Source organism: Pseudopipra pipra, chromosome 27 (genome assembly GCF_036250125.1).
Source record: "Pseudopipra pipra isolate bDixPip1 chromosome 27, bDixPip1.hap1, whole genome shotgun sequence".
Classification (NCBI taxonomy): Eukaryota; Metazoa; Chordata; class Aves; order Passeriformes; family Pipridae; genus Pseudopipra; species Pseudopipra pipra.
Genome location: NC_087575.1, coordinates 4,968,018 through 4,995,623, shown reverse-complemented (window position 1 = coordinate 4,995,623; position 27,606 = coordinate 4,968,018). Strand labels below are relative to the sequence as shown.

The window sequence follows — 27,606 nt, the reverse complement described above, 5'->3', positions numbered from 1 at the left end:
GCGGGGTGGTGGCACTTGTGTGACCCCAGGGGGGGCCGTGACCTTCCTTGACCTGCGGCCCGGGCTGGGGGTGACCCCGCTCCCGATCCCACACCCCAGGCGTTCCCGGGAGCTGACGCCGCTCCACGAGGCCGCGGCCCGGGGGTGCCGCCGGTGCCTCGGGCTCCTCCTGCGGGAACGGGGGCACCTGCGGGACCAGGTGAGCGGGGACAGGGACAGCCCTGGGAGCTGTGTCACCCCGTGGTGGCCCTGGCGGCAGCGACAGCGATGTCCCCTCCCCGCAGGATGGAAAACAGGCCGTGGATGTGGTGCTGGAGCAGGGCTGGCCCCTCGTGGAGGGTGAGGTCCCCTGGGTGCCCCCTTGGCTGGGCTTGGGGGTCCCACCCAGCCCCCCAGTTTGGGCTGGGCACTGATTCCCGTCCCTGTCCCCAGCCCCGGGGGGGTACAGGAGGGCCCTGTCCTTCCTGACCGAGGATGACTCCGATGGCAGCGTCTCCCCTGGGTTCCCTGAGGACAATTCCGAGGCCAGACCCCTCAGCAGCACCCGCAGGTCCCTCCTGGAGGAGCAGGAGCTGGGGGGCCGCTGTGTCCCCCCGCTGTGGCAGGGCCGTGCCCCAGAGCCCCCGGCCCTCCCCCCATGGCTCCAGGGGGACCCCAGGGGCTCTGCTGTCCCCCCCCAGCCCCTGGCCTCCAGCACACTGCTCTGGGACAGGGACGAGCTCCAGGAGGGACCCCCGAGCTGGCCGGGGGGGGGAAGGACGGGACCTCCCCCCTGGGCTCCCCCCCAGCCCAGTGTTGGGGACATCCGTGTCCCCTGCCCCCAGTCTGGCCCCGGTGGGTCCCTGAGGGACCCTCAGTGCTGCAGCAGGACCTTGGGGGGACACAGAGCCCCCCTGCCCTGCCGTGGCCTGAGCAGCTGCTCCGGGATGTCCCCGAGCCCTGGTGACAGTGACATCCCTCAGCACCGCCCCAGTGTCCCCTGGGGAGGGGTGGGGGGTGCTGGCTCCAAAATGGGGGGGGTGGTGCCCAAGGTGGGGGCTGGGGGGTGGGACCCCGGCGGCCCTGGGGACCCTGACAGCCCTGGGGACTCTGACAGCCTTGGGGACAGCAGCAGTGCCACCGAGTGCTTTGTCACTGCCCTGGGGACCCTGGAGCCCAGCGAGGCCGGGGGGGGCTGGGGGGCTCAGCCCTGCTGTTCCCCCCCACCCCGGGCAGCCGGGGGGCTGGGAGGGGGTGCAGCCCCCTCCCCAACGGGAGCTGCCCCCCGGGAGCTGCCCCCTGCCAGCCCCCCCCGCGCGGAGCGGGCTCAGGGTGGGGGTTTCTGGGGGGGCTCCGGGGCAGCCCCTCGCTCTGGGGGGGGCCCAGGCGCGGGTGATGTGGGGGAGCTGCTTGCCCGGCTCCAGGGCTGCAGCCTCCGGGGGTCCCCGCCCTGCACCCCGCGGTCCCCTCGCAGCCCGGCCGGTGTCACCGCTGGGGATGTCACCCCCCGGGGCCAGGAGCCCCCCGGGCACCGCCACATCACCCCCAGGACCAGGAGCCGCCTACGGGCGGTGGCAGAGCGGCTCAACTCCTCCTCCTCCTCCTCTTCCTCCTCCCTCTTCAACGGGACGCTGCCGATGCCCCGGAGACCCCCCAGGATCAGATCCCCCCGGGGGGTCCCCAGGGACCCTGCCACCCCCCCGGGACACTGTGTCACCCCGCGGGACGAGGATGTGTCCGGGGAGGACGGAGAGGGGACAGACTCTTTGGAAGACACCCAGATCCTGCCCGGAGCCCCCAGTTCACCCCCGGGGGGGGTCAGCAGCTCCCCCGGCTCCAGCCCCACGGTCCTGCTGTGCCCTGGGCCCCCCCCGAATCCCCCATCAGGCCCTCGGGGCTCCCCCCACCCCGGGGTGCTGGAGGGTGGCTCTGGGTGGCAGCGCCACTCGCCCTCGGGGACGCCCCAGTTCCAGTGGCCCCACGGGAGCTCCAGGCGCCTTCTGGCCCCACAAGCATCCAGCAGTGCCGGGGGGGATCTGGGCACCCCATCCGTGCCACTGTCACCCCCCGGCTGTGGCCCCCACTGCTCCGGGGGGCGTCGAGAGGACGAGGGGCAGGGACTGTCACCCCCCGAGTGTCACAGTCCCGGCACAGGGGCCACCCCCAGCCCCGAGGACGCCCCGGGCCGGGATGGCCGAGTGTCCCCGGTGTCCCCGGGGCCCCTCTCAGACCAAAGTCTGCGGCGGCGGCTGCGGGAGCTGGGGGAGGACCCGGGACCCGTCACCGACCTCACCCGGGGGCTCTACCGGCGGCGGCTGCGGGAGCTGGGCACGGGGCACGGCGGGGAGCCGGGGGGTGAGTCTGGGCATCCCATCCCGGGGGACCCACCCCGGGGTTCCCATCCGGCCTGGCAGCTCCCCGTGGGGGTGGGTATAGGGGGCTGGGGGCCGTGCACGGGGGGCTGCACTGAGACCACGGTGATGGGCACGGGGGGCTGCACTGAGCCCGTGGTCACGGCCACGAGGCTCACGGTGGTCCCCAATGCTGGCACGGCCCCCACAGGGCACAGCCCGGAGCTGGTGGCTGCACTGAGGACCGGCCACATCCCCGACTGTGCCCAGGACGAGCTGGCGCTGGCGCGGCAGTTCGAGCGTCCCGACCGCGGCCGGCGCTGGCGGGAAGGGCTGCTCAAGTCCAGCTTCAACTACCTCCTCCTCGACCCCAGGTAGGGCCACGGCGCCGTGCCCGCCGTGCCCTGTGCCAGCAGGGCCCGAGGGAGGACTGGCTGTGTTGCCCTGCGAGGCATCGAGGCTCTGAGGAGGGGTTTGCACCCCCAGGACCACCAGGGACCTGCCCCTGCGCTGCCCCCACCTGAGCCCCGCCCAGCGCTTCCAGACCTTCGTCAGCGCCGTGTTCTACGTGGGCAAGGGCACCCGGGCCAGGCCCTACTGCCACCTGGCCGAGGCCCTGGGCCAGCACCGGGCGGGGACACGGCGGGTGGGGAGGGCTGGGGGCCGGGGGAGGTGGGCATGGGGGGCTGGGGGCTGTGGGGATGGGCACGGGGGGCACAAGGCTGTGGGGAGGGGTGTGAGGGCTGCACTGGGGGGGCTGAGTGCTGTGGGGATGGGCATGGGGGGCTTCCATGGGGGGCTTGAGGCCGTGGGGATGGGCACAAGGGACTGGGGACCATGGTGAGGGATGTGGGGGGGCTGCACTGGGGGCTTGAGGCATGGCCGTGGTGATGGGCATAAAGGGGGGCCTTGGGGCCACGGCGATGGGCACGGGGGGCTGGGGACCATGGGTATGGGCATGAGGGCTGTGCTGGGCACTGGTGGCCCCGCTGACGGTCCCCGATGTCCCCAGGGCTGCCCCAAGGTGCGGCGCATCCTGGAGATCTGGGAGAGCGGGCACGGCGTCGTCTCCGTGCTCTGCTTCCAGAACAGGGTCCCGGCAGAGGCCTACACCAGGGAGGGCTGCATGGTGGAGGCACTGGGTGAGCGGGGGGGGATCCTGGGGCTGCCCCGACCCCCAGCACAGTCCCTCTGCCATCCCTGCAGGAGCCGGGGGCTGCAGGGGGGTCATGGAGGGAGGTGCAGCCCACCCTGGGGACTTTGGGATTCCCAGTTCCCAGGGCAGGGTCTGGCACAGCCCCTGACCCCCCATTTCCAGTGGGAAAAGCTGCCTGGGGGTGGGTGATGGTGGGGGGATGTGGGGCTACCTCTGTCCTCACAGGGCTGTGGGTGCTGGTGGGGAGCAGGGGGCCGGGTCCGTGGGTGCTGACCCTGCCCCCGTGGGTGCTGTCCCCCTCCCCACAGGCCTGCAGACCCTCACCAACCAGCGCAAGGGGCACTGTTACGGGGTGGCCGCGGGCTGGGCGCCCGAGCGGCGCCGGCGCCTGGGGGTGCACATGTTGTCCCGGGCCATGAGCATCTTCCTGGCCGAGGGCGAGCGGCAGCTCCGGCCCGGGGACATCCCGGGGAGGTGACAGTGCTCGGGGGGGGGGGGGGAGGGAGGAGGGGGGCAGCTTTTATGTCGTGACCGCTGCGAAGATTTGTTTCTGTTTTTCTATTTCCCCGGCCGGGTGATCAATAAATCGCTGCGGGGCTGGGTTTGCCTGAAGAATTCCCAGGTGTGGGAGATTCCTGGCTTCGCATCCCTGCTCCGCCGTGCACGGGGACAAGGAGAAGGACCCCCCGCCCCGTCCCCAGCAGGCAGTCGGACACGGCTGGGCTGTAGCACGGCTTTACTGGGTGGAATGGCACTAACGCGGCGGCGGCGGCGGGTTCCGTGTGCGTTTGCCTCGGCTTTAGCACAAGCGATGTGGGGACAGAGCCCGTGGGGGGCAGAGCTGGCAGAGCTGCGACCCCCGGCTGGCCGGGGAGGGGGGGCACGGCGGGGGCAGAGCCGTGTCTGGGGGGACGTTTGGTGGCGTTTCTGGGCACCCTCTGCAGCCCCGGGGTGTGCTGGGGGGTCTCTCCCTGGGCAGGATGGGGTGGGAGGGGGCAGAGGGAGATGATCTGAACCCAGGGGGCTTAAAATTCTCATTATGAGACAGCAGTGGGAAGGGCAGGCACTGGCAGAGGGGGTGCAGGGGACACCTCACTGGGGGTCTGGTGGAGCCTTCCTCTTCCACATCCCTCATTTTGGGGACAAGGGTGGGCTCAGCCCCGGGGAAGGTGCTTTGCAGGGTGATCCCAGCTCTGGTGGGAGCAGCCCTGCCCAGGAGGACCCCCCGGAGCCCCCCGGGGGTGCCTCGGTGCGGTGCCAGCCCCGTTCAGGGCACGGGGGCCGGGTGGGATGGGGGCTGAGGTCGAGGTTTCCGTGGGACTCGTCGTTTCTTTGGTTTAGATGGGGGGAGTGAGGGGCAAACAAAGCAGGAGTGGGGCGGGCGAGGCTGGGCCTGCCCTCGGGAACAGCATCCTCCCGGTTTTCCAGGAGCCCTGGGAAGCTGAGATGGCACTTCCCGGGTATCTCCTCCGCCCTGCCCAGCTCCCGGCAGCGGGATGGGAAGCACAGGGGTGGGAGGTGATGGGTTATGGACAGAACAGTGTCAGTGATGGTGTCTGTTGGGATCAGGTGGTCCTGGTTTCCTTCCTCGCTCCCGTGTTGCTCCAAGACCCTGCGGATCCATCTGGGAGCCGTCGGGAGGGACGGACACAGCGGCCACGGGACGGGGTATTGCTGCTCCCCCAGCGCTCGGGGGACAGGGGGGATCCCAGGGGGAGTTTGTGGTGGGTCCCGGAGCCGAGGAGGAGCTGGGGAGGCTCGGGCTGGGGGTGGGGGTGGCTCCGGGGGGGCCGCGGCAGCGGGAGGGGGAGCGGGGGCTCTGCGGAAGCGCTGCGGGACCTGAAGCGATGGAGGGGGGACCGCGGGGGGGGACGTGGGAGAGCTCAGGCTCGGCCCTGCCACAGCCAGGCCAGTCCCACCGCGGTCCTGGCCGTGCCCACGGAGGCAGGACACCTCCTCATCCTCCGTGCAGGAGCTGCTGCCGTCCACGAGGAGCCCCTCGAAGCCGGGACGTGGCTGTCCCATCCTCCCGGGTGGCTCGAGAGGCAAATCCCGCTGCTGAGGCCGAAGAGCCTTTGGCTTCCCCTTTAAAGCAACCCCAGCTCAGGTCCTCCGGCCCTCCTGGAGCCCCTGCGAGTCCTCCCCGTTGTGCCGCGGGTGGGGCCAGTCCCCGGAGGTGTCGCTGCGTGAGGAAAATAACACTACAAAGGAACAGGATGAAGACGCTCCGGCGCCGTCCCCGCGGGGTTGGGGACCAGGTCTGCCGTGTTCCCGCTGCCGGCCCTGCACTCCCTGCCCTGGGGGAGCCTCCCTGCTCCCCCTCCAACCTCCGGCCCGGCCGGGAAACCAAACGGGCTGCGCTCCCGACGAGGGCAGCCCCCGGAGCCCCTCCGCTCTCACAAACCCCTCTGCGCTCCGAAACATCTCTCCCATGGGAGCAGCCCGCTCTCCGTGTCCCGCTGCCTTATTTCTTCTCCCCGTGCCCGTCCCCAGCTGGCGTCTCGGGCTCCCACAGGACGAACTCGTGGAGCAGCGTGTTCACCGTCTCGGGGCACTCCATCATCACCATGTGGCTGCCCTCGTCGATCACCTTCAGGAAGGCGATCAGCAGGATCTGCGGGAGGGGGGTGGTGGCACAGGGTCAGTGCTGGGAGGAGTCCCCTGGGCGATCCGCCCCCGGCCCCACTCACAGCATCGACATGAAAAGACCTCTGAGGCGGAGCACAGCCTCTCCCCCCGCCCCGTACCTCGGCCATCCTCTGGTCCTCCTCCACCGGGACGAACTTGTCGTGCATGCCGTGGACCAGGAGCACGGGCACGGCCAGCTCGGCGTGGTACACCTCGTCCCCCTCGGGCCAGTACTGCCCGCTCATCATGGCCCGCAGCACGAAGGACGAGACGTTGAAGGCGTTGCCCTCCTTCAGCAGCTGCTTCTCTTTGGCACCTTGGCGGGCAAAGCCGGCCCTGCGGGAGGGAGCCGGGGGTCAGCCCGGCCTCGGGGGCACGGGGGGAAGCACGAGGCGTCCCTGCCCCAGCCCTGCCCCTCAGCAGCGTGGCCACTCACTTGAGGAAGCTCCAGGCCAGGCAGGGGGACAGGCAGTGCAGGACGCACGTGGGCATGTTGAAGATGGAGCACAGGCTGGGCTCCAGCGCCGTGGGGCCCCCGCCGTTGATCATGATCACCTTATGGACCAGGTCTGGGTACTCGTGGGCCAGGAAGGTGCAGAAGGACACCCTGCGGGGACAGACAGACATGGGGACCACGCCCTGACCCCGCGGTGGGGAGGGCCTGGCACAGGTTGCCCAGAGAAGCTGTGGCTTCCCCAGCCTTGGCAGTGTCCAAGGCCAGGCTGGACGGGGCTTGGAGCGACCTGGGCCGGTGGAAGGTGTCCCTGCCCGTGGCAGGGGGGTGGGACTGGGTGGGCTTTAAGGTCCCTTCCCACCAAAACCATTCCAGGATTCTGTGATCCCAGGGATCCGTGGCTACACCCCTTTGTTCTCCCCCTTTCTGGGGCGGGGGACACAAACCCCCCAGCAGAGGGGCTGAGCTGGGGCTCTCACTCCTGCTCAGAGCAGAGCAGGGTGCTGGAACCCACTTGGGTGCCCGCCAGCCTGACCCAGCCTTGTCCTGGTCTAATCCTGCCCGTCTCCAAGGCGGCTCCAGCTCCCTCTCCTCCCAGGCACTGCTTAGTGTCTGTCTAATTGACTTTCTTGGGCTTACCCTATTTATAGGCCGTGCTCTGCCAGCTTCCCCACCGGAGGCCAGGCTCTGGGATTAGCTGGGCCCAGGGACACCCCCCAGGAGGATGTAGGAGATCAGAACCGAGGGATAAGCCCAGAACAGGAACCCCCACGCCCCCGAGGCGCGGGATCTGTCAGAGGGGACCGGGGGGGGGTGGATCCATCCCTTCTCCAGGCCCCTTACCCATAGGAATGTCCTATCAGGATGTTCCTCTTCTTGGCGTAGCGCTTGAACACGGCCCTCATGTCCTCGGCCAGGGCGTAGAAGGTGTAGGCGGCGGCGATCTGGGGGGCCGAGCTGCAGCCGTGCCCCGCCAGGTCCGGGGCCACCACCTCGTAGCCCAGCTTGGTAAAGAAGTCCAGCTGCTCCTTCCAGATGTCCAGGGAGCCGCCCACGCCGTGGATGAAGAACAGCACCACGTCGCCGTGCGTGCCCTTGCAGCTCGTGATCCGCTTCCTGCAGTCGATGTTCACCACCTTCTTGGGCTTGCGCTTGCGGCGCTTCCCGGGCGCCGCGTCCCGGGCGCCGCATCCCGGCGTCCCCGCCGGGGCCTGGCCGGCCGCCTCGGACAGCTCCAGCTCCACGGTGCCGCCGGGCTCGGCCGCGCCGCCGGGGCAGGGCAGGATCTCGGAGCGCACGGCGTCGCCCAGGTTCTCGATCACCAGCTGCCCGTTGCGGTACAGGGTGATCCGGCGCTTGCAGTGAACCACCCCCTGCTCCGGCTGCGCCTCCTCGGGCTCCTCCGGGGCCGGCCGGGCGGGAACGCTGTGCCTGACCCGCAGGATCCGCCCCGGCTTCACCTCCACGAAACTGTAGCCGTCGCTGGACTCAACGCTGTCCAGCGGCCCCACGGCGTTGGTGGTTTTGCCCATGAGGCAGCAGAGGAGCCCATCGGTGATGCTGTTCAGCATTATGCTCCCTGCAGAGAGGGGAAAAGGGGGGTCAGGCGGCGGCTCCGGCGCCCAGAGGGGTCCTGGCTGGGGCTCAGGGGAGCAGGGACAGCCCTGTCCCCTCTCCTTCGCTGCCGGCCCCGGGAAGAGCCGTGGTGGCACAGGATGGGGACGCCTTTGGGGTGATGGTGATGCTCCCCAAAATCACAGCCCTGCTCAGCCTCCTGCGCGTGGGCTGAGGGGTCAGATCCCACAGGGATCCAGCATTCCCTGTCCCGCTCTGTCCGGGCCATGGCCCTGTCACCCAGCAGCCCCCGTCACGCAATCGCAGCCCCCCGAGGAGGGATCTGCTCTGACCCAGGGGAGAAACACGGAGAGAAAAGCCTGTTTGAGGCAAAAAACTCTCTTTTTAGCACCAAATATGGAGCGAAGGGAAGAGCCAGCGCTGGGGATGCATTATTTATACCAATTAAATATATATATACACACGTCTCGAGCCTGAACCACCGCTCCAGCAGCGAGGTGGGAATGACAGCGACGGGAGATGAAGGATTTAATTAAAACCACTCCACAAACCACAGCAAGAGAAGGAGGGGGGGGGGGAACCTCCTCCCACATCCCCACGTGGGCTGGGGGGGATGTGACACTGCCCTTGATGTCCCCAGGGCTCATTCCTTGGCTTTGGGAGGGGCTGTGGATGGAGGGAGCACCGAGCCTGGGGAGGGGGGAGGCTGGTGGCACTGGGGACAGCGATGCCAGGTCTGGAGCCCAGCGGTGCCAGAGGGGCTGGAAGGTCCCTGGATGGCAGCCGGGAGGGTGTTAATTATTGATGAGGCAAAACACGGTGAATTATTGATGCCAGCGGGCAGAGAAGCGGAGCGGGCGCCGCGCGAAGGGCTGGGCCTGCAGGAGGGGGCACGGGGCGCCCACTGCCACCCCCCTGGAGGAGGAGAAGCGTGTTCCCAGCTGGGAATTTAATGGGTAAATCCCAGTGATCCTTCAGGAGCAGCCCCTCAGCTCCCCCGAGCAGCCTGACAGGGTTACAAGCACTGGGCTGGCAGATCATGCCAAGGAAAACCAGGCTGGAGGCAGGCTGGGAGTGCAGGGGTCCCTCTCCGTGGATTTTAACACTCATTCCAGCTGGGAATGCCAACACCAGACCCTCCTCAGTGACCCCCACGCACCCAAACACACCCAGGGACTGGACAGGCTCCCAGCTGCTCCAGCCCCAGCACAGCCCCCTGCTCGAGGGTTTTCCCAGGAAAAGCAGCCTGTTTGCTCCAGGCAGGCCATGCTGGTAACAGTTCCCTTGGTAAGGCCAGGGTGGTTTATCCAGGGAGTGCTGCCAGCCCTGGGAACAGCAGCCAGGGTTTGATTCTCACCCAGCTCTGCCGGGCACAGTGTCCTGACTCCCACACACCCCACCAGGATCGGGTCCTGGATGTAAGGATTGGGAATGAGCAGAGCTGGGCCTGGGGGCTCCTTCTCCTTTGGGGCTCCCCTGGCACTGGGCAGGGCAGGCCCAGCTTTCTGTGGGATCAATAACCTCTTTCTGGATACAAACCCATCCGTGCAGGATCCAGAGCCCTCTGGCTCCCTGGGTGCTCCAGGGATGGACCCATCCAAGTTGCTGAGCTTGGAGGTCTCGGAGCCCTGGGAAGGAGAAGCCAAATCCAGAGCTGGCTGGCAGAAGTTGTGCTTCCAGTTGGGAGCTGGGCCCAAGGAACTGGCACCAGCCTGGCTGGAGCCCCAGCTGGAGGATGCCCGGCTGCCCTTGCACTGCCCGTGCTCCGTGCCAGCCTTGGGAGGCTCTTGGGCCCTGAACTCTGAGCTGGGAATGCTGAACAGAGGGATGGGATGGGCAGAAAACAGGCAGACGGGAACTGAGGCAGCCCCTGAGCCCCTGCATCCCACACAGCTCCGGGTATCAGCCCATGGATTCCCACAAAGCCTGTCCTGGCACTGGGCCCCCACTCCACAAGGTCCCAGGATGTCGGTGTGGATTATAACCAGGAGCCCTGGCCAGCCCGCCCCGACATTGATTAACTCCTCGGGATTAACTCAATTAGTCCCTCCTGTTCATTCCCAGAATTGATCTGCTGGAAGGCTCTGGCAGCGAGGAGCTCTGCAGGCACATCCACGGGCTCAGGCTCCGGCCTTGGAGCTGCCCCCCGGCATCGCTGGCGCTGGGCAGGAGCCTGGATCCCTCTGCCAGAGGGGGATCCCACTCCAAGGGGGGTATCCGAAGGGGGATCCCACTCCAAAGGGGGTATCCGAAGGGGGATCCCACTCCAAGGGGGGTGTCCACTTGGATACACCCAGGCTGGAGATCACGGCCCGGGATGTGGCCGTCCCTGACGTGTGTCTGAGCAACCAAATCACGGAATCGTGGAATCGTTAGGGTTGGAAAAGCCCTCTGAGATGATGGAATCCAACCATTCAGCAGCACCACTGAGCCGTGTCCCCGAGTGCCACATCCACACCCGCCTTCCGAACACTTCCAGGGACAACATGGAGCACATCCCGGCCGGGGGCGTTGGTGGGAACGGGAGGGACGGGAGGTAAAGCGGCTCCGTGTCGGGCCTTGTTTTGGGGCTGGGAAGGAAAAGATTCCCGTCTCCCACCTCCCACACACCTCCTCGAACCCGGCGCTCCGTCTGCCGCCGAGCAGGCAGCCAGAAACATCCAGGGATGTTCCCTGGGCGAGATGAAAGGGGCTGGAAATGAAAGCAGATGGATGCGAGGAACTTTGCAAGGCTGCGGGTAACCATGGCGACGAGCTGCTTCCCCCCCATCCCGCTCCCTCCATCGCCGCTCCCGGCTGGGAGCGGGATTTCGGCACCGGTTACATAAGGCCAGGCACAACAATGAGTCAGGCACGGCGGGATCCTGCCCTGGGATCCGTCCCATCCCTGTCCCGAGGGCTTGGGAAGGCGGTGGCATCGCCCCGAGGCCGTACCCACATCGTGGACCCCCCCCAGAATAAATCCCACCTGCCCCCAGGAAAGCGCTCCCAGCAGGGATGGGATGTCCGAGGGATGCTGGGGAAGGATCCCGGGATTCAGCCCCAGCCCTATTCCCGGGGCATCCGTGTGGAGTTCCCTGGCTGGGAGGAATAACCTGGCTGGGGGAAAAACAACTTCCTGACCTACTTTGGGGCTGCAGAGCCTCGGCTTTGGTACCATGGGGAGGGACCAGGAAACTGGGATGAGATGGGATGTGGCAGCCAGGAGGGAGGGGAGGCTGAGGGGGGAACGTGACAGGCAGGGACACAGGGCTGGCACAGGGATAGGGGGCTGGCACAGGGATGTGGGGATGGCACAGGGATGTGGGGATGGCACAGGGATGGGGGATGGCACAGGGATGGGGGATGGCACAGGGATGTGGGGATGGCACAGGGGATGGGGAATGGCACAGGGATGTGGGGATGGCACAGGGGATGTGGGGATGGCACAGGAATGGGGGATGGCACAGGGGATGGGGGATGGCACAGGGATGTGGGGATGGCGCAGGAATGGGGGATGGCACAGGGGATGGGGGGATGGCACAGGGATGTGGGGATGGCACAGGGGATGGGAGATGGCACAGGGATGTGGGGATGGCACAGGAATGGGGGATGGCACAGGGATGTGGGGATGGCACAGGGATGTGGGGATGGCACAGGGATGTGGGGATGGCACAGGGGATGGGGGATGGCACAGGGGACATAGGAGTGACACAGAATCCGTGGAGCTGACACAGGAATGTGGGGTGACACAGGGTCCATGGGAATGACATGAGGGACATGGGAGTGACACAGGGGGACATGGGAATGACACAGGAGATGTGGGAATGACACAAGAGATGTGGGAATGACACAGAGTCCGTGGGGCTGGCACAGGAGCGTCCAAGGGGTCCATGGGGGTCCCTGGGGTGACACAGGGGACATGGAGCTAATCCTGAGCCCACGGGGCTGTCACAGGGGACATGGGGCTGACACTGAGCCTGTGGGGCTGGCCCTGAGCCCCTGGTGTGGTGTATCAGGGCAGTGCCCATGCCTGTGCCACCACACCGTGGTCACACAGCCACACCAGGATGGACCAGCCAAGCTGGCTCTTCCATTGGCATTCCAGCAGGGAAGAGCTACCCTGCCCCAAAGAGCCCCTGCTCCTGCCTCCCTGGGCCCTGCCCCTGCACAGACCACTGGGGACAGCCAATATCCCAAACATCCGGGGGGCTGGGAGTGACCAAAATCTCCTCCTCCTCCTCCTTGGGGAGACCACTCACCCCTGCCAAGAGAAGTCCTGGGAAACATTTCATCCCAATAAACAAACCAAGAGCAACGTTTCCCACAGGGACAGTGGGAGTCGGTGCCAGAACCCACGGCCTTGAACGTCCCCAAAATCCCCTCAGCACCCCCATCCCCTCCCAGCCCAGAGCTCTGCATCCTCTCAGGGAGCAGCAGGGACTCGGAATCTGCTGATTCCTTGCAGATCCTCGGAGGGGAAGCTCCGGAGAGGAGCAGGAGCTGTGCTGCAGCCCCAATCCAACCTGCCAGAACAATTTGTTGGGCTCTAATCCCTTCCCCCCCAGGGACTCCCGGGCGTTAATGATGACACACGACCCTCCTGAGGAACGGGCAAATGTTATCCTGCTCTTCCCACCCTCTCCCAGTCCTTCCCTCTCGGCAAAGTGCAGAAACTGCAGCACCAAATGCATCAGAGCAGGTTTGTTTAAGCACCGAGCGCAGAGAAATGCAAGAAAATCTTTGGGCTGCCTGATCTCAGCCCTGGGAAGTAAAATTCCCCCCGGAAAAAAACGGGAAAACCCACTTCAGCCGGATTTATTCTTCCACGCCAGGCTTCCCTGTCCGGATATAATGAGAGGAGTGTTACCAGGGGTAAGGAGTCGGGGAGGGTGTAGCTGGGGGACAAACAGCCAGCCATGAAAATCCTCAGGGATGCAGCTGGAGAGGGGGATGGACTGGGATGGACCAGTCCTGGGACTGCACCGCGGATCCCAGGGGACGTGGATAAATTGTGTTCAGGCAGGGAATGGCTTGGGAGGGAAAGGAGAGTGTCCATGAGGGACAGGGAAGGGAAAGGGGAGCATCCAGTAGGGAAACAGGAGCATCCATAAGGCAAAGGGAAGGGAAAGGGAAGCATCCCTGAGGCACAGAGCAGGGAAAGGGAAGCAGGGAAAAGAGAGCATCCATAAGGAACAGGGCAGGAAAAAGGGAATATCCGTAAGGCAAAGGGAAGGGAAAGGGGAGTATCCATACTCTGGGAAAGGGGAGCAGGGAAAGGGGACATCTTTAAGGCACAGGGTTGGGAAAGGGGAGCAGGGAAAGGGGACATCCCTAAGGCACAGGGCTGGGAAAGGGGAAGGGGACATCCCTAAGGCACAGGACTGGGAAAGGGGAGCAGGGGAAGGGGACATCCCCAAGGCACAGCGCCGGCCGCCTCCTCCCCCCGCTCCCTTTCGGAAGGACGAAGACCTTGAGACACAAAAGATTCCGCACCGCGCAGCGGAGTAACCTGTGCCTGACCTCCTGTGCCACCTAAATCCCGCCTGGATTTCCGCGGGGATCGCTCCAGCTCCCGCCGCAGAGCCGCAGCGGAGCCGGCTGGATCCCTGGGAGGAACCATGGAAGGAGGCTCGGGAAGGAGGCACCGGAGGCAGCCAAGCGCGGGCAGGTGCCCCCTCGCTCCCCAGCCGAAATTCCGGGCAGATTTGACACGCACGCAGCGACAGCGGGGCCCTCGGGCAGAGCCAGCAATCCTTCGGTGCCATTGCATCACGGGGGGAGCCGTTCCTTAAGTTTGATTTCCAGGATTAACCCCCCGCTCCAGCCGCGCCGAACGGAACCAGGTTATTGAAGCACGAGCGGTGCTGTGGCTCCTCTCTCTCTCCCCGCAATCCAGCGGAGCTGCCAGCTCCCTGCGATCCGAGCGCCTCTCAGATCCCTTCCCGTTGGAAAAAAACCCCACATTTTTTGGCCATTTTGCTCCCCCTCCCCCAGCAGAGCCCCTTCCTCCCTCCCCTCCCCGTCAGGACGTGCCCTCCACCGCCACAGAGAGGGAGAAGGGGCCGCTCACCTCATTTATCGCCGAGGGTTGTCGGAGGTCGAGGAGGCGAATAAAAGGTTTAAATCCCGCAGGAGGCCGAAGGAGAGGGAGAGGAGGCGATGCCCGAGGCGGTGGGAGCAGGACGCCGGCGCCGCTCGGCTGTGCAGCTCCTCTAAACCCTCTAAATCCAATTTTTTGGGGGCCGCCTGGAGGGCGGGATGGAGCGATCCCTTCAGCTCCGCTCACCCGCTTCCCACCGAAACCTCTCCTTCCATCTTTTCCCCCCCAGCAGCTTCATGGCCGGGGCTCGGGGGCTTTGGGGGGCTGTTTGTCCTTGGAGGCTGTAGCCATGGAAAGCCCCTGAAATCCCTCCTAAGGAGGAGGGATCCGCGTGTGACGGACACGGGGATCTGCCAGTCACATCCCAGCCTGGCACAGCCCCGGGGGGGGGACCGACAGGGATGGGGGAGAGGGATGGAGGGGCTGCACGGGGATGGGGGGACAGGGATGGGGGAGCTGGAGAGGGATGGGGGGGTTGGACTGGGTTGGGGGGCCAGGAATGGGGGGCTAGGCAAGGATGGGGGCTGGATAGGGATGGGAGGGCTGGGAGTCGCTCCCAGATTTGGCTCTTCCAGTGGGATGAGGGACAGAGGTCCCTTTTTAGCTTGTTTTCCGAACATTCTGGTGTTTGTGGCTTCCCAGAGGCCACGAGTGTGTCGGTGCCATGGGCACGGCAGGGCCATGAGTGTGTCGGGGCTCAGCACCGGCGTCTGAGCACCAAAAGCCCCCTGGGCTGTGAGAGGAGGACACACATGAGATCGGGGATGGTTTTTGGTTTGTTTTCACATTTTGGGATGGCTGAGCCTCATTCCCTCACCCTGACAGGCCGATTTCTGCCGGGACACAAAGTCCAACAGGGGAAAAGCCCAGAGCTGTGCCTGCTCTTGGGATACAGCTGGGATCGGTCCAGAAAAGCAATCACAGAATCTCAGAATGCTTTGGGTTGGAAGGGACCTTAAAGTCCATCCAGTGCCACCCCCTGCCGTGGGCAGGGACACCTCCCACTAGCCCAGGTTGCTCCAAGCCCCATCCAACCTGGTTTTGGACACTTCCAAGGCTGGGGCAGCCACAGTTGCTCTGGGCAACCTGTGCCAGGACCTCCCCACCCTCACAGGGAAGAATTCCTTCCCAGTATCCCATTCAACCCTGCCCTCTGCCAGTGGGAAGCCTTCCCTGTGTCCTGTCCCTCCTTGTCCCAAGTCCCTCTCCAGCTCTCCGGGAGCCCCTTTAGGCACTGGAAGGGTCTCCCCGGTGCCTGTGTATTGCGCTGCACGTCGTGACAGCGTTGGGGACAACAAGGGGGGGCAACCAGGGGGTCGATGTGCCGCGGTGGCGACCAGGCCGCGGTGGGGCCGTTGCCATGGAAACAGCGGGGCGAGCTCCCAGGGACCACAACCCCCGTCAGCCCTTGCGGGCGGCGCCGGCTGCGATTGGCCGGCAGGAAGGAGCCAATGGGCAGCGGCGTTGTTGGCGGGCGGGGCGCGATGGCGGCGCTGGGCCCGGTGTGGGGCCGCAGGTACCGACGGTGCCGCTGCCCGGGGGGACAACGGGGGGTGAAACCCTCGGGAGAGCGGCGGGACAGCGAGGGGAGAGCAGGCCGGGGCGGCGGGAGGGGTGTGGGGGGTCAGGGCTGATGGAGAGCGGCTGAGGGAGCTGGGGAAGGGGCTGGAGCAGCAGGAGCGGCTGAGGGAGCTGGGGGGGCTCAGCCTGGAGAAAAGGAGACTCAGGGGGGACCTTCTGGCTCTGCAACCCTCTGACAGGAGGGGGGAGCCGGGGCGTGTCAGACTCTACTCCCAGGGAACAAGGGACAGGAGGAGAGGGAACGGCCTCAGGCTGTGCCAAGGGAGGGTCAGGTGGGACATTGTGGTAATCCCATCATGGAAAAGGGATGTAAAGCACTGGGAAACACCGCCCGGGGTCGTCATCCCTGGGGGTGTCCATAAAACACGCGGATGTGGCCCTTGGGGACAGGGTTGGTGGTGACCTTGGCGGTGCTGGGCTCGACAAATACCAACGTCCTTTCCATGGTTCTATCCCGTTATTCCCCAGCTCTACCCCTCCTCACTCTTTTATCTTCCTCCCTTTTCCTCCCAGGTTTTCCCTGCTCCAGCGCGCCCTCCCCTGCCCCTTCCCGCTCCTTCCGAGCTCCCCGGAGCTCCTCCCCGGCCACCCCCCCGCCCTCTGCCGCCTGCCGGGGGCTCCCTGGAGGTTCCAGCAGCTCCGCGGCAAAGCCCGAGGGAACGAGTACCAGCCCAACAACAGGAAGCGCAAGAAGACGCACGGCTGGATCCGGAGGATCAGCACCCCCGGCGGCATCGCCGTGATCCTGCGCCGGATGCTCAAGGGCAGGAAGTCGCTGAGCCACTGAGGGACGGCCCCGAACCCGCCGGGAATTTGGGATGGTCTGGCTGAGCCCAGGGGTTGGTGCCCGGGGGTTGTTCCTGGGCTTTGGCCAGGCCTTAAACTGTAAATTTAAATTGCTTCTTAAAGTGTGCATTTAAGTTGTTTCTCGAGTTGTAAATTGTGGCTGGTTTCGCTCGTGTTTGTCCTGGGATTTCGTGGTTGTCCCGGGATAAACACCCTAAGTGTGGTTGAGCCTCTCTCCTTGGTTCCCTGCACTAATTATGGCGGAAAACTTAATGGGGAGGGGGAATCTGGGGTCACAGCTGCTGGGGAAGGATGCTGTGGAAGGATGGAAGGATTCAGAGGGACAGTGGGAATGGAATTAAGGAGGGAATTTGGGTTTAGTTCACACTGCACCTCTGCCCTTTTCTGCTCCGGCCCCCTGAGCTGCTCCAGGCTCAGGGTCCTGGCTCTCAGCAGCAGCTCTGGGGTGGGGATGGGATTAGGTTGGACATTAGGAAGAAGTTCTTGGCATCAGGCCTTGGAAAGGGCTGCTCAGGGACATGGTGGAGTCACCGTCCTTGGGGGGGTTTGAGGAGAGACTGGATGTGGCACCTGGTGACAAGGTGGTGTTGGGTCATGGGTTGGACTGGATGATCTCGGAGGCTTTTTCCAACCTGGTTGATTCTGTGATTCTCATTAACACCGCTAATGAGCAGCGCCCTCATTAAGGGGTTGAACGACCCCCCGAACTACGACTCCCATCACGCCCCGCGGCGCCACATCCGGGTCCCTCCAGCGGCGCACCCCACCCTTCCGCTCGGGCACTTCCTGCCTCAACCGACCCCCGACGCGCCATGATTGACGGGCGCGGTGTCCAATAGGAGCGCGCGGCGCAGAGGCGGGGACCAATAGGGGCGCGCGGGGCGGGCGGTGGCGGCAGTGGGCGGGCCCGGGCGGCTCCTCCCGGCGGCGGCGGCGAAGATGGTACGTGAGACCCCCCGCCCCGAGCGCGGCCCCGGCCCCGCCACCGCCACCCGGGGGGCCCCGCCGCCGGCCCCGCGCCACCGCACGGCCCCGCGCCGCCGCGCACGGGGGCTGCGCCCGCCTCCGGGCCTGCGGGGCCCGCGGCCGCCCGGGCCGCGGCGGGGGCGGTGGAGCTGAGGGGCCTGGGGGTGGGAACGGGGGGTGTGAGGGGGGTTTGGGGGGACTGAGGGGGTTGGGAAGAGCTGAGGGGATTGGGGGGGTTGAGGGGTGTGCGGGAGTCTCGCCCTCAGGAGCGAGGGTGCGGGGGTTTGTACGTTCTTAAGGATTTGGGGGGGGCTTAGGGGCTGAGGGGGTTTGGGGGGGGCTGAGGGGGTTTGGGGGAGCTTAGGGGATTTGGGGGTGTCTGGGGGGGCTTAGGGGGTGTGCGGGTGTTCTCTCCCATAGGGATGGGGGTAGGGAGGTTGTATATTCTTAAGAATTAGTGGAGGCTGAGGAGTGAGGGGTTTTGGGGGGCTGAGGAGGCTTGGGGGGGGCTCTGAAGGGGTTTGGGGGGGCTGTGGGCGTGTGTGGGGGTCCCGTCCTTAGGGATTGGGGTGTGGGGGTTGTACATCCTTAAGGATTTGTGGAGGTTCTTAAGGATTTGAGGTCTGAGGGGTTTGGGGGGTTTAGGGGTTCCCACCCTTTGGGGCGGGGGCTGTAGGTCCTTAAGGGTTGAGGGGTTTGGGGGAGTTTTTGGGGCTCCCACCCTCAGGGTTGAGGGGTGTGGGGGTTGTGCATTATTAAGGGTTGTGACGTGGGGGGCTAAGGGAGGGCTGGGGCACCCCAGGCTGGGGGGGTTCCCCCCTTCTGATCTTTTGGGGGGAGGCACTTTGGGGTACAGGCTGTTCCCCACCATGGCTGGGGGGGCCCCCGAGCCCCAGAATGATCCCCTGGGAGGGGGGTTGGAGGAGGTGTCCCCATGGGCTCTCTGTGCAGGTGTCCCAGTGTCCCCATAGTCTCCATGCCCAGGTGTCCCCACATCCCTGTGTCCAGATGTCCCCATGTCCCCATGTCCAGATATCCCCATGTCCCTGTGTCCATGTGTCCCTGTGTCCATGTGTCCCCATGCCCAGATGTCCCTGTGTCCCCATGTCCAGATATCCCCATGTCCCTGTGTCCATATGTCCCTGTGTCCAGATATCCCCATGTCCCTGTGTCCCCATGTCCAGATATCCCCATGTCCCTGTGTCCATGTGTCCCTGTGTCCATGTGTCCCCATGCCCAGGTGTCCCTGTGTCCAGATATCCCCATGTCCCTGTGTCCATGTGTCCCCGTGCCCAGGTGTCCGTGTGTCCCCGTGTCCGTGTGTCCCCATGTCCCTGTGTCCATGTGTCCCCATGTCCGTGTGTCCCCATGTCCCCGTGTCCGTGTGTCCCCCTGTCCCTGTGTCCCCCTGCTGCCAGCTCAGCCATGGATTCCCAGCCCATGTCCATGGCTTTCCTCTCCCACTCCCTGTGTCCCGTCCCGTGGGACAGAGCCCTGTGTGTGTGTCCCCCTCTTCCCAGTTCCTTCCCAAACCCGAGACCACGGCCCAGAGATTTGAGGGTTTTTTCCCCATTTTCCTGCTTTTAGTCAAGGCCTGGCCCCTTCCAGGAAGCTGAGGGACACGGGACACTTCCCAAATCTTCGGGGAGCCAGAGTTCCATAACTTTGCTGTTGGTTTTTTGGGGGTTCTACCTTTCCCCAAAGGGAAGGGGGCGGCTGCTCCCTTTGGCTCCTGGTTTTCCCCTCCCACAGGGTTGGCTGGGGGGGGATTTCCCTGGTTAACCAGTGGCACAGGGGACTTTCCCCCGTGTGACACTGTCCCCTGGGTGTGTAAACACAGCCCTGACCCCCGGGCTGGTTTGGGATCGTTGCACTCGGGGATTGGCCGGGGCTCGGGATCCAGGGATCCAACTCCAGGCAATTCCAGGCCTTTGGCCGGGCTCAGGATCCAGGGATCCAACTCCAGGCAATTCCAGGCCTTTGGCCGGGGCTCAGGATCCAGGGATCCAACTCCAGGCGATTCCAGGCCTTTTCCTGCTCTCCCAGGGCTGAAACGGGGCCTTCTGCAGCGGGGTTGGTTCAGGAGGGTGGGTCAGTGCCCCAGGAAATAATAGGAATTAGTATAAAATAATCGGAATTAATTTAAAAATAATCGGAATTAATTTAAAAATAATCGGAAGTAATTTAAAAATAATCGGAATTCATTTAAAAATAATTGGAATTAATTTAAAAATAATCGGAATTAATATAAAAATAATCGGAATTAATTTAAAAATAATTGGAATTAATATAAAAATAATAGGAATTAATATAAAACAATTATAATTAATATAAAAATAGGAATTAATATAAAAATAGGAATTAATATAAAAATAGGAATTAATATAAAAATAATCGGAATTAATATAAAATAATAGGAATTAATATAAAAATAGGAGTTAATATAAAAATAATAGGAATTAATATAAAATAATAGGAATTAATATAAAAATAGGAGTTAATATAAAAATAATAGGAATTAATATAAAAATAGGGATTAATATAGAATAATAGGAGTTAATATAAAAGGATAGGAGTTAATATAAAATAATAGGAATGAATATAAAAATAATAGGAATTAGTATTTTATATAATATACAATATAATAACACAGAATATGTAATACATAATTACAATTTATTATATAAGGTAGAATATGTGATATGTTATTATATTATATATAAGGAGCAAGTGGTTTGTTGTGCCCAAACACCTTTAATGAGCAGCTTTTGTAGCTCAGTTCCTGAATTTTGGGGATGGTTTGCCTGGCACAGGGAATTTGGGGGGGGTTCCACGGGATCCCAGGGCATCCCTCAGCTCCTCCTGGGAACATCCCTCCTTTTTCCTCACCTGTTTTTTTGGTGTTTCCAGGCAGATTTTTTGAAGGGGTTACCAGTGTACAACAAAAGCAACTTCAGCAGATTCCATGCGGATTCCGTGTGTAAAGCATCCGTGAGTGTTCCCAGAAATCCCAGGGACTGGGGGGGAAGGGTGGGGAATTAAGGGAGAAATAAATTGAAATGAGGGTGGAGGGGCTGGGCTTGGCAAGGAAAACCCCCCCTGGAGCTCCCACACGGCCCTGGGGCTTCATCTGGGAGTAAATCCCTGAATTCCAGGGCTTGTGTCCTGGAAAATGGATAAAAATGGGCTGGGTGGAATCACAAGTTATGTCCATTATATTGTGTATTATTATAGATTTATACAGAGAGAATATTATTATGTTAGAGAATTTTATATAGCATATAATAACTATTTATGTGATGTGTTATTAGAGAATTACACAGAGAATTTCTAGCCCGTTATGTGGACATTTCAGGTTTGGGTTAAAAATAAAAGAAATCCCCTTTTTTACTGTCTTTGCTCTAATTCTGCTACAGAACAGACGCCCATCAGTTTATCTGCCCACCAGAGAATTTCCCTCTGAACAAAGTGAGTGGTAAAATCTCATTTTTTAAATGATTTCGTGCTGGTCTGATATTAAAAAAATCACGTGTGTAATCTCCTTTATTTGAAACTTAAATGGTTTAAAGTGGTTTGAGAGTTAAAATGGTTTGAGAGTTAAAATGTTTGAGGGTTAAAATGTTTTGAGGGTTAAAATGTTTGAGGGTTAAAATGTTTGAGGGTTAAAATGTTTGAGGGTTAAAATGTTTGAGAGTTAAAATGAGAGTTAAAATGGTTTGAGAGTTAAAATATTTGAGGGTTAAAATGTTTTGAGACTTGTCTTTAAAATGACCCTGGTGTGTTTTTCTCTCTTTTTGTGTTTTTTTTTAGTCATAGTAACAGAAAAGACAAATATCCTCTTGCGTTATTTACACCAGCAGTGGGACAAAAAGGTACCTTTTTGAGGCTTTAATATTCATGTTTTTGGCTTGATTGGGGCTTAATTGGGCTGAAGAATCATCAAAATATTGAGGGTTAGTTAAAATAAAGTGGGAGCAGCTCAGCAAAGAGGGTGTGAGGAGGTTCTGGCTCTGCCCAGCACTTGGAAATGAAGGAAAAACCTGATTTGTTTTGGAAGGTAAGGGACATAAAAAAGCTCAGTTAACTCCAGGTTTAGCCTGGAATTTGGGAATGCCCAGTTCCACGGTGGAACCATCCCCCTGGTGTGACCAGGGGCCAGGGCAGAGGGGGAGGGAAACACGGAGAGAGGGGAAAGTGGAAGGAAGGGGGAGGCTGAAAAGGAAATGTCTGTGTGTGACAAGGATTTGGGAGGTTTGGGAAGCTCAGGGGTTTGGGAGGTTTGGGAAGCTCAGGGATTTGGGAGGTTTATGAAGTTCAGGTGCCTCATTCCCAGTGGGATGCAGGGCCTGGGGGGTCTCACGGGGATCCCTCATTCCCAGTGGGATGCAGGTGGGATGCAGGGCTCAGGGGGGCTCACGGGGATCCCTCATTCCTGGTGGGATGCAGGTGGGATGCAGGGCCTGGGGGGGCTCATGGGGATCCCTCATTCCCAGTGGAATGCAGGGCCTGGGGGGGCTCATTCCCAGTGGGATGCAGGGCTCGGGGGGGCTCATGGGGGTCCCTCATTCCCAGCGGGATGCAGGGCCTGGGGGTCTCATGGGGATCCCTCATTCCCAGTGGGATGCAGGGCCTGGGGGGTCTCACGGGGGTCCCTCATTCCCAGCAGGATGCAGGTGGGATGCAGGGCCTGGGGGGGCTCATTCCCAGTGGGATGCAGGTCCTGGGGGTCTCATGGGGGTCCCTCAATCCCAGTGGGATGCAGGTGGGATGCAGGGCCTGGGGGGCTCACGGGGTTCCCTCTGTCCCCCCAGAATGCGGCGAAGAAGCGAGACCAGGAGCAGGTGGAGATCGAGGGGGAGAACTCGGCGCCTCCGCGGAAAATCGCTCGGACAGACAGCCAGGACATGAACGAGGACACTTAGAGCGCCCGGGCTCTCCCTCCGCTCCTTCCAGCGCTTCCCGCTCTGTCTCCAAGTGTGTACATTTGGCCCCTCTCCCCCCTCCTTTTTCCCCCCTCCCCACGGCGCAGCCCAAACCACTTCTGACTCCACGGGAGCCAATGTATTTATTTTGGGTTTTTTCTTCCCCTCCTCCTCCTCCTCCAGTTGGTTTTTTTTTGTTGTTGTTTTTTTTTATTTATGCCCCCCGAGCTCACGGAGCAGCGGTGGGACTGGGCAGCCCACGCAGCAGAACCTCAGTCCCTCCTTCCCAAAAAACCCCACGTGGTCACTTTGGAGCGGGTCGGTGGGATCTGCTCCCTGCCACCTCCCGGGCCGGTCCCTTCACCGCCCCGTATTCCAGGGGGTTCCCTCCTCCGGGTGTTCCCCCTCCAGCCATAACTGTGGGGCCGATTTTTTTTATTTTTCCCCTCAAATATTCCAAACCAGCCCCGGGTGCCGCCGAGGGGGGTGTTGACGGGAGCAGATTCCTTGGCAGCTCCATCCCGGGTCTGACCCACGAGCCTCCTCCCGTGGCGCTGCAGGGGTTGCAGTGAAAGGTGTGTTGCTTTTGTGGCTCTCAAATTCCGACCTTCTCCCGGGCTGGAATGGCCTGATCCCTGTGATTTCTCCGCTGGAATAAAAGGATCCTCCCATCCCGCTCCGGCCGCGTGTCCCGGCAGAGGCCGAGGGGATGGAGGGGGGTCGGCACCGCTGGATCTGCTCCGGGAGCACCTCGGCACCTCCGGCTGCTCCCCTGCCTCGTCCCTCGGCTCTGGAGAGTGGTACAGCGGCTTTTCCTGCCGGGAAGGCAGGACTTGGAGTGGATCAAACGTGAGCTTCCATGGTCTGTGCTGACCACCAACCCCTTCGGACTGTGACAGTTCAGTGCCTGTCGCCTGTAACCCTTCCCTGGCTCCGGGAGGAGCCGAAACGGAGACCTGTCACTCATCCGGGTGGATCCAGAGGTCCAGGACTCGTGGAGAGGAGCGTCGTCACCGGGAGGGGGCAGGAAAGGAGTAGCTTAGTCCCGATGTCTTGTGTGCTTTGCCCCGAGGAGCTGATCCCCGCCGTGGCCGCTGAAGTTGTGGCGTTCGTAGCTGTGTTTTTTCCTCGTCGACAAACCCCCGACACCAGGGAACCACACGGATGTTTTCCCGGAGATCCTGGAGAGAGCCTGGCTCCGAGGGGCTTTGAGGGTTCCTGCTGGCCCTGTCCCCCCCACCCCTGCCCGTCCCAGGGGTGCCACACGTCCCCTCCGGGGGCGTCGGAAGCAGAACCTTAGGAAGAGCAGGACGCGGCTCCCGCTGGAATTTTAAACGTCCCTTTAGGCACCGGCTTTGTGAATGAGTTGGACACCGAGTAGTTTAGCACCTCGTACCTGCCTCAGAAAACGTCCCCTTCCTGCTGTGACGGCCCCTTCCCACCCCCCGGAGCCACCTGGGACGCGCCGGGGCGAAGATCCAGAGGGGAGATCCAGAGGGCCATTCCCGGGGTCTCCACGTGGAGAAGAGGATTCCTGCCGGAGCTCCCGCCCTCCGGCCGCGCCGTGAGACACCGGGACGATCCCGAGCCGGATGTGAGGAGTCCTTGGAGGAGCTCCAAGGCCCCAGGGAGGGCAGGAGGAGGCGGCTGGAGCCGGAGCGTGCGCAGGGCCGGGGCTGTTCCGCGCTGTATCCGGGCTGTGCCGGCGGCCCCGCCACCTACCATTAAAGAGTTGGCAGATCCTTCCTGGCCTAAACCCCCGTTGTGTCCCCTCTGTGTCCTTGAGGAGCGGGCTGGGAGCCTCGGGAATGTCGCAGGTGGTTCAAGCAGGTGGAAGTTGCCTTTTCCGAGTGGTTTGGGAGCGATGGAGAAACAGGGAACGAGTGACCCCAGGGCCAAAGTGGTTTGGGGTTTCTGGTGTTGGTGCACGAGCAGGAGGGGTTTGGGGTCCCTGCAGTCTGTCCTCCTCCTATCCATGGATTTGGGATCCCTGCAGTCTGTCCTCCTCCCAGCCATGGATTTGGGATCCCTGCAGTCTGTCCACATCCCATCTATGATTTGGGATCCCTGCAGTCTGTCCTCATCCTTGCCATGGATTTGGGATCCCTGCAGTCTGTCCTCCTCCCATCCATGGATTTGGGATCCCTGCAGCCTGTCCTTATCCCATCCATGGATTTGGGATCCCCACAGCCTGTCCTCATTCCATCCATGGATTTGGGATCCCTGCAGCCTGTCCTCATCCCATCTATAATTTAGGATCCCCACAACCTGTCCTCCTCCCATCTATGATTTGGGATCCCTGTCCTCCTCCACCCTCTCTGCCCCCAGCACTCCCTCCCTTCCTCCTCCTCCAGCTCATTCCAGGTTTTTTTCCTGCCCCTCAGTGCTGCCCTCTCCCCCCCTGCCCTCTGCTCCCGTGTCCCCATGGTGAGTGTCTGGGCTTGGAATGTTCCATGGAAGATCTTTGCCTAACTGTGACTTCCTGGTGCCTTAGTGCATTGAAACAACGAGAAACCCTTAAAAAAACCCCACCCAACCTGGGATTTTTGCCCACCTCGTTTGTACAATTCCCGGCTCCTCCGACTTCTCCTCCTCCTGTTCCCGGGATCTCGTGACCCTCCGGGGGTTTTCTATGTCTGCACAGTGGGATTTTTATTGTTTCTGTTACTAATTGTTTACTAAAATCTGGCTTTTTTAATGAAAACTCGAGCTACTTGTCCGAGATGGGGAATTTTGGGGTGTTTTGGTCGAACTGTGCGTCTCTTCTCAGAACTGGGCGCGTGGAGGGAGGATGGATCCGTGCAGGAGCAGCTCCTCCCGCCCCGTGGGAGCCACTGGATGTGTTTTGGGTGCACTTAGAACATTAAAAAGTTGGGAACTGCCTTTTCCTGCCGCCGGAATGTCGGGTGACTCCTTGACTCGGTTCTTGGTCCCTCTGGGCCCTGCTGGTTCCTGGGGGAGGAACAGCAAGGAAAGGTCCCCGTGGAAGAGTCAGGGATGGGAATGTGGAGGGGAAGGCTGGATTTCAGGTGAATCCACAGGGAGCTGGGGCCAGGACGTGCCACTGGAGTTGGTGGCTGACCCTTGGCTGGGTTTGGTTTGTCGGTGTCTCCTCCTGGTGTCCTTGAGAGCTTTTCCTGAGGGACCTCCCGGGGTCCTTCCCAACCCCAAAACACCGGGATGTGCCCACACAGGGGGGTCCCTTCCAGCTCAGGGTATTCCATGATTCCCTGACTCACTGGGAGGCAAATTTTGAAATATTAGTCTGATTTTTTTCCTGGATAACTGGGACAGGTTTGACTTCAAAGCTTTATTTTTTGGGGAGTTTGACACTGGCCTTAAGGCAAAGACTAAGGAGCCTTGGGATTTTTTCCCAACCCTGCAGCTCTGTCCCCACTTATATTTCCAGTCTTTTTTTTTTTTTTTTTACTAATAAAACTAATTTATTTTCCTGCATTAACGACATCCCAGCAGCCAAGGGATTGTGGGACAGCGTGTCCAGAGGGATTCCAGCTGGTCCCTCCCAGGTTTTGTCCTATATATTGTATTTTTTTGGATGTATAAGAACAGGGGAATCCTTTCCCTTAAGGAGGAGAGGGTTGTGTTTGTTTGGGAGCAGCTGCCAGGAGAGGGGGTTGGATCCTGGCTCTGGTGAAGCCCATCAGGGAAAAAACATTGGAATATTGGAAAGACCAAACCTGGGCTCAGGGAGGAACATCTTGGAGCGAGGGGATGAAATCCAACCTCCCAGATCCTCCAGGATCCCCTTTCAAAGGCAGAACTGTCCCCAGATAATAGGAACTAATCTCCCTATTCCCAGCAACCCCCTGTTTCTCCAGTATGAGGAGGAATTGGGTGGGTTTAGGGACTGACAAAGGTCCTCTTGGTGGCCCTGACAATTCCAGAGGTGGCTTTTAACCTCTGCAGAATTCCCGGTTGTGCTGATGGGAAGGGAGTGTTCGGCTGGTGAGGCTGGAAATCCTGGCCCTGTGTCAGAGCAGGGGTGTTTCCACGTGGGAGAGGGGGCTGCACAAGGTTTCCCACAGCTTTTCCACAGCTTTTCCCCCTTCTCCTGTTCTCCTTCCCCTCGGGATGGGAGAGCACACTGTCCCTGCTCTCTCCAGCCCCGCAGGGATGTGAATCCCGCTGGGAGCTCCTCCTGCAGCACGAGGATGGGGATCTGTGCTCTTGACCCTTCCCATTTCCTCGTTTTCCTGGCTGAAGGAAGCTTTATTTGGCACCTTTCACTCCCCCCCCATCCCTGAATGGCTCATCCCGGGATCTCCTGCATCCTGCAGCGCCAGATCCCGGGATTCTGCTCCAGACACGCCCAGGAATGGTGGGGTTTGGAGCTCTGGGGTGGTCTGAGGGGGCAAAGGCTCTTCCCTGCTTTGGTCAAGGCCGAGTCCAGGAGGGTGGGAAGGGGCTGGGGAGGAGCAGGAGGAGCTGCTCCCGATGGATCTGGGGTGACTGATCCCCCTGGAAGGGGCTGAGTCACCCCTGGGCTGGGCTGGGCTCGTGCCCGTTCCCAGACAAATCCATTAATCAGCTCAGAGTTAATTAACCACCTTCCTTGGGTGATTCCAGTCCCGGGTGGGTGTCCAGGAGCAGCTCCAGGAGCAGCTCCAGGAGGCTCCACCATCCCCAAGTGCCGGATTTTTCCGGATTTTTCCGTTTGCAGCATCAAGATCCGGAGTCTCTTCCTTCCACCCTCTCTTGGCGACTCCACTCCTCTGTTTTTAGCACAAACCTCGTCTCGTGGGGCTGGAAAAGGTGGGTTTTCCCTGGGGGGTGCCCGTGAATCCCCCGTCAGCCGGGTTGGAATTGTCGTGGCCATTGGACTATTTTTTCTTTTTTCTTTTTTTTTTGGCGTTTCTTTTTAAACTCTTCCATGTTTGATACTGTGTATAATAAATTTGCAGAATTTAGAGCATCAGAACTTGCTTTATTCTTCCTCTGCTTGAGGTTGGGGCTTGTCCTTGGAGCTTTATCCTGAAGGGTGTCCGTGGTGTCCCCACCTGCCTTTCCCAGGGATCCTCATCCCCTGAGCACCGTGCAAGCCCCACTAATTACAACAATAACGACATAATAACGTGCTGATGATA

General features: G+C 61.5%; 4 protein-coding genes across 5 annotated transcripts; 3 read left to right on the top strand and 1 right to left on the bottom strand.

Annotated features, from left to right (window-relative positions):
- The first annotated feature begins 418 nt into the window (after nucleotides 1-418).
- ANKLE1 (ankyrin repeat and LEM domain containing 1) lies at nucleotides 419-6,444 on the top strand. Its single transcript, XM_064637085.1, has 5 exons — nucleotides 419-2,334; nucleotides 2,542-2,704; nucleotides 2,817-2,976; nucleotides 3,343-3,472; nucleotides 3,795-6,444. Exons 1-5 carry the CDS (start codon nucleotides 927-929, stop codon nucleotides 3,962-3,964), a joined length of 2,031 nt encoding a protein of 676 aa, XP_064493155.1. The 5' UTR covers nucleotides 419-926; the 3' UTR covers nucleotides 3,965-6,444.
- Nucleotides 4,206-8,139, bottom strand: ABHD8 (abhydrolase domain containing 8). Its single transcript, XM_064637089.1, has 4 exons — nucleotides 7,412-8,139; nucleotides 6,551-6,721; nucleotides 6,234-6,450; nucleotides 4,206-6,100 (listed from the first exon to the last, which is right to left on the bottom strand). The coding sequence occupies exons 1-4, from the start codon at nucleotides 8,137-8,139 to the stop codon at nucleotides 5,951-5,953; spliced, it is 1,266 nt and encodes a 421-aa protein (XP_064493159.1). The 3' UTR covers nucleotides 4,206-5,950.
- Nucleotides 8,140-15,529: 7,390 nt separating this feature from the next.
- MRPL34 (mitochondrial ribosomal protein L34) lies at nucleotides 15,530-16,746 on the top strand. Its single transcript, XM_064637091.1, has 2 exons — nucleotides 15,530-15,741; nucleotides 16,320-16,746. Exons 1-2 carry the CDS (start codon nucleotides 15,545-15,547, stop codon nucleotides 16,591-16,593), a joined length of 471 nt encoding a protein of 156 aa, XP_064493161.1. The 5' UTR covers nucleotides 15,530-15,544; the 3' UTR covers nucleotides 16,594-16,746.
- A 722-nt stretch (nucleotides 16,747-17,468) lies between these two features.
- DDA1 (DET1 and DDB1 associated 1) lies at nucleotides 17,469-27,440 on the top strand. 2 transcript variants are annotated; one of them, XR_010425337.1, is made up of 6 exons: nucleotides 17,469-17,555; nucleotides 20,490-20,570; nucleotides 20,996-21,047; nucleotides 21,390-21,451; nucleotides 22,391-22,553; nucleotides 27,183-27,440. XR_010425337.1 is itself a non-coding variant. In XM_064637092.1 (5 exons), the coding sequence occupies exons 1-5, from the start codon at nucleotides 17,553-17,555 to the stop codon at nucleotides 22,499-22,501; spliced, it is 309 nt and encodes a 102-aa protein (XP_064493162.1). In that variant the 5' UTR covers nucleotides 17,469-17,552; the 3' UTR covers nucleotides 22,502-25,205. The 2 variants fall into 2 exon arrangements, 1 of the variants encoding a protein (XP_064493162.1); XM_064637092.1 differs by lacking the exon at nucleotides 27,183-27,440 and having other exon boundaries at nucleotides 22,391-25,205.
- The last annotated feature ends 166 nt before the right edge of the window (nucleotides 27,441-27,606 follow it).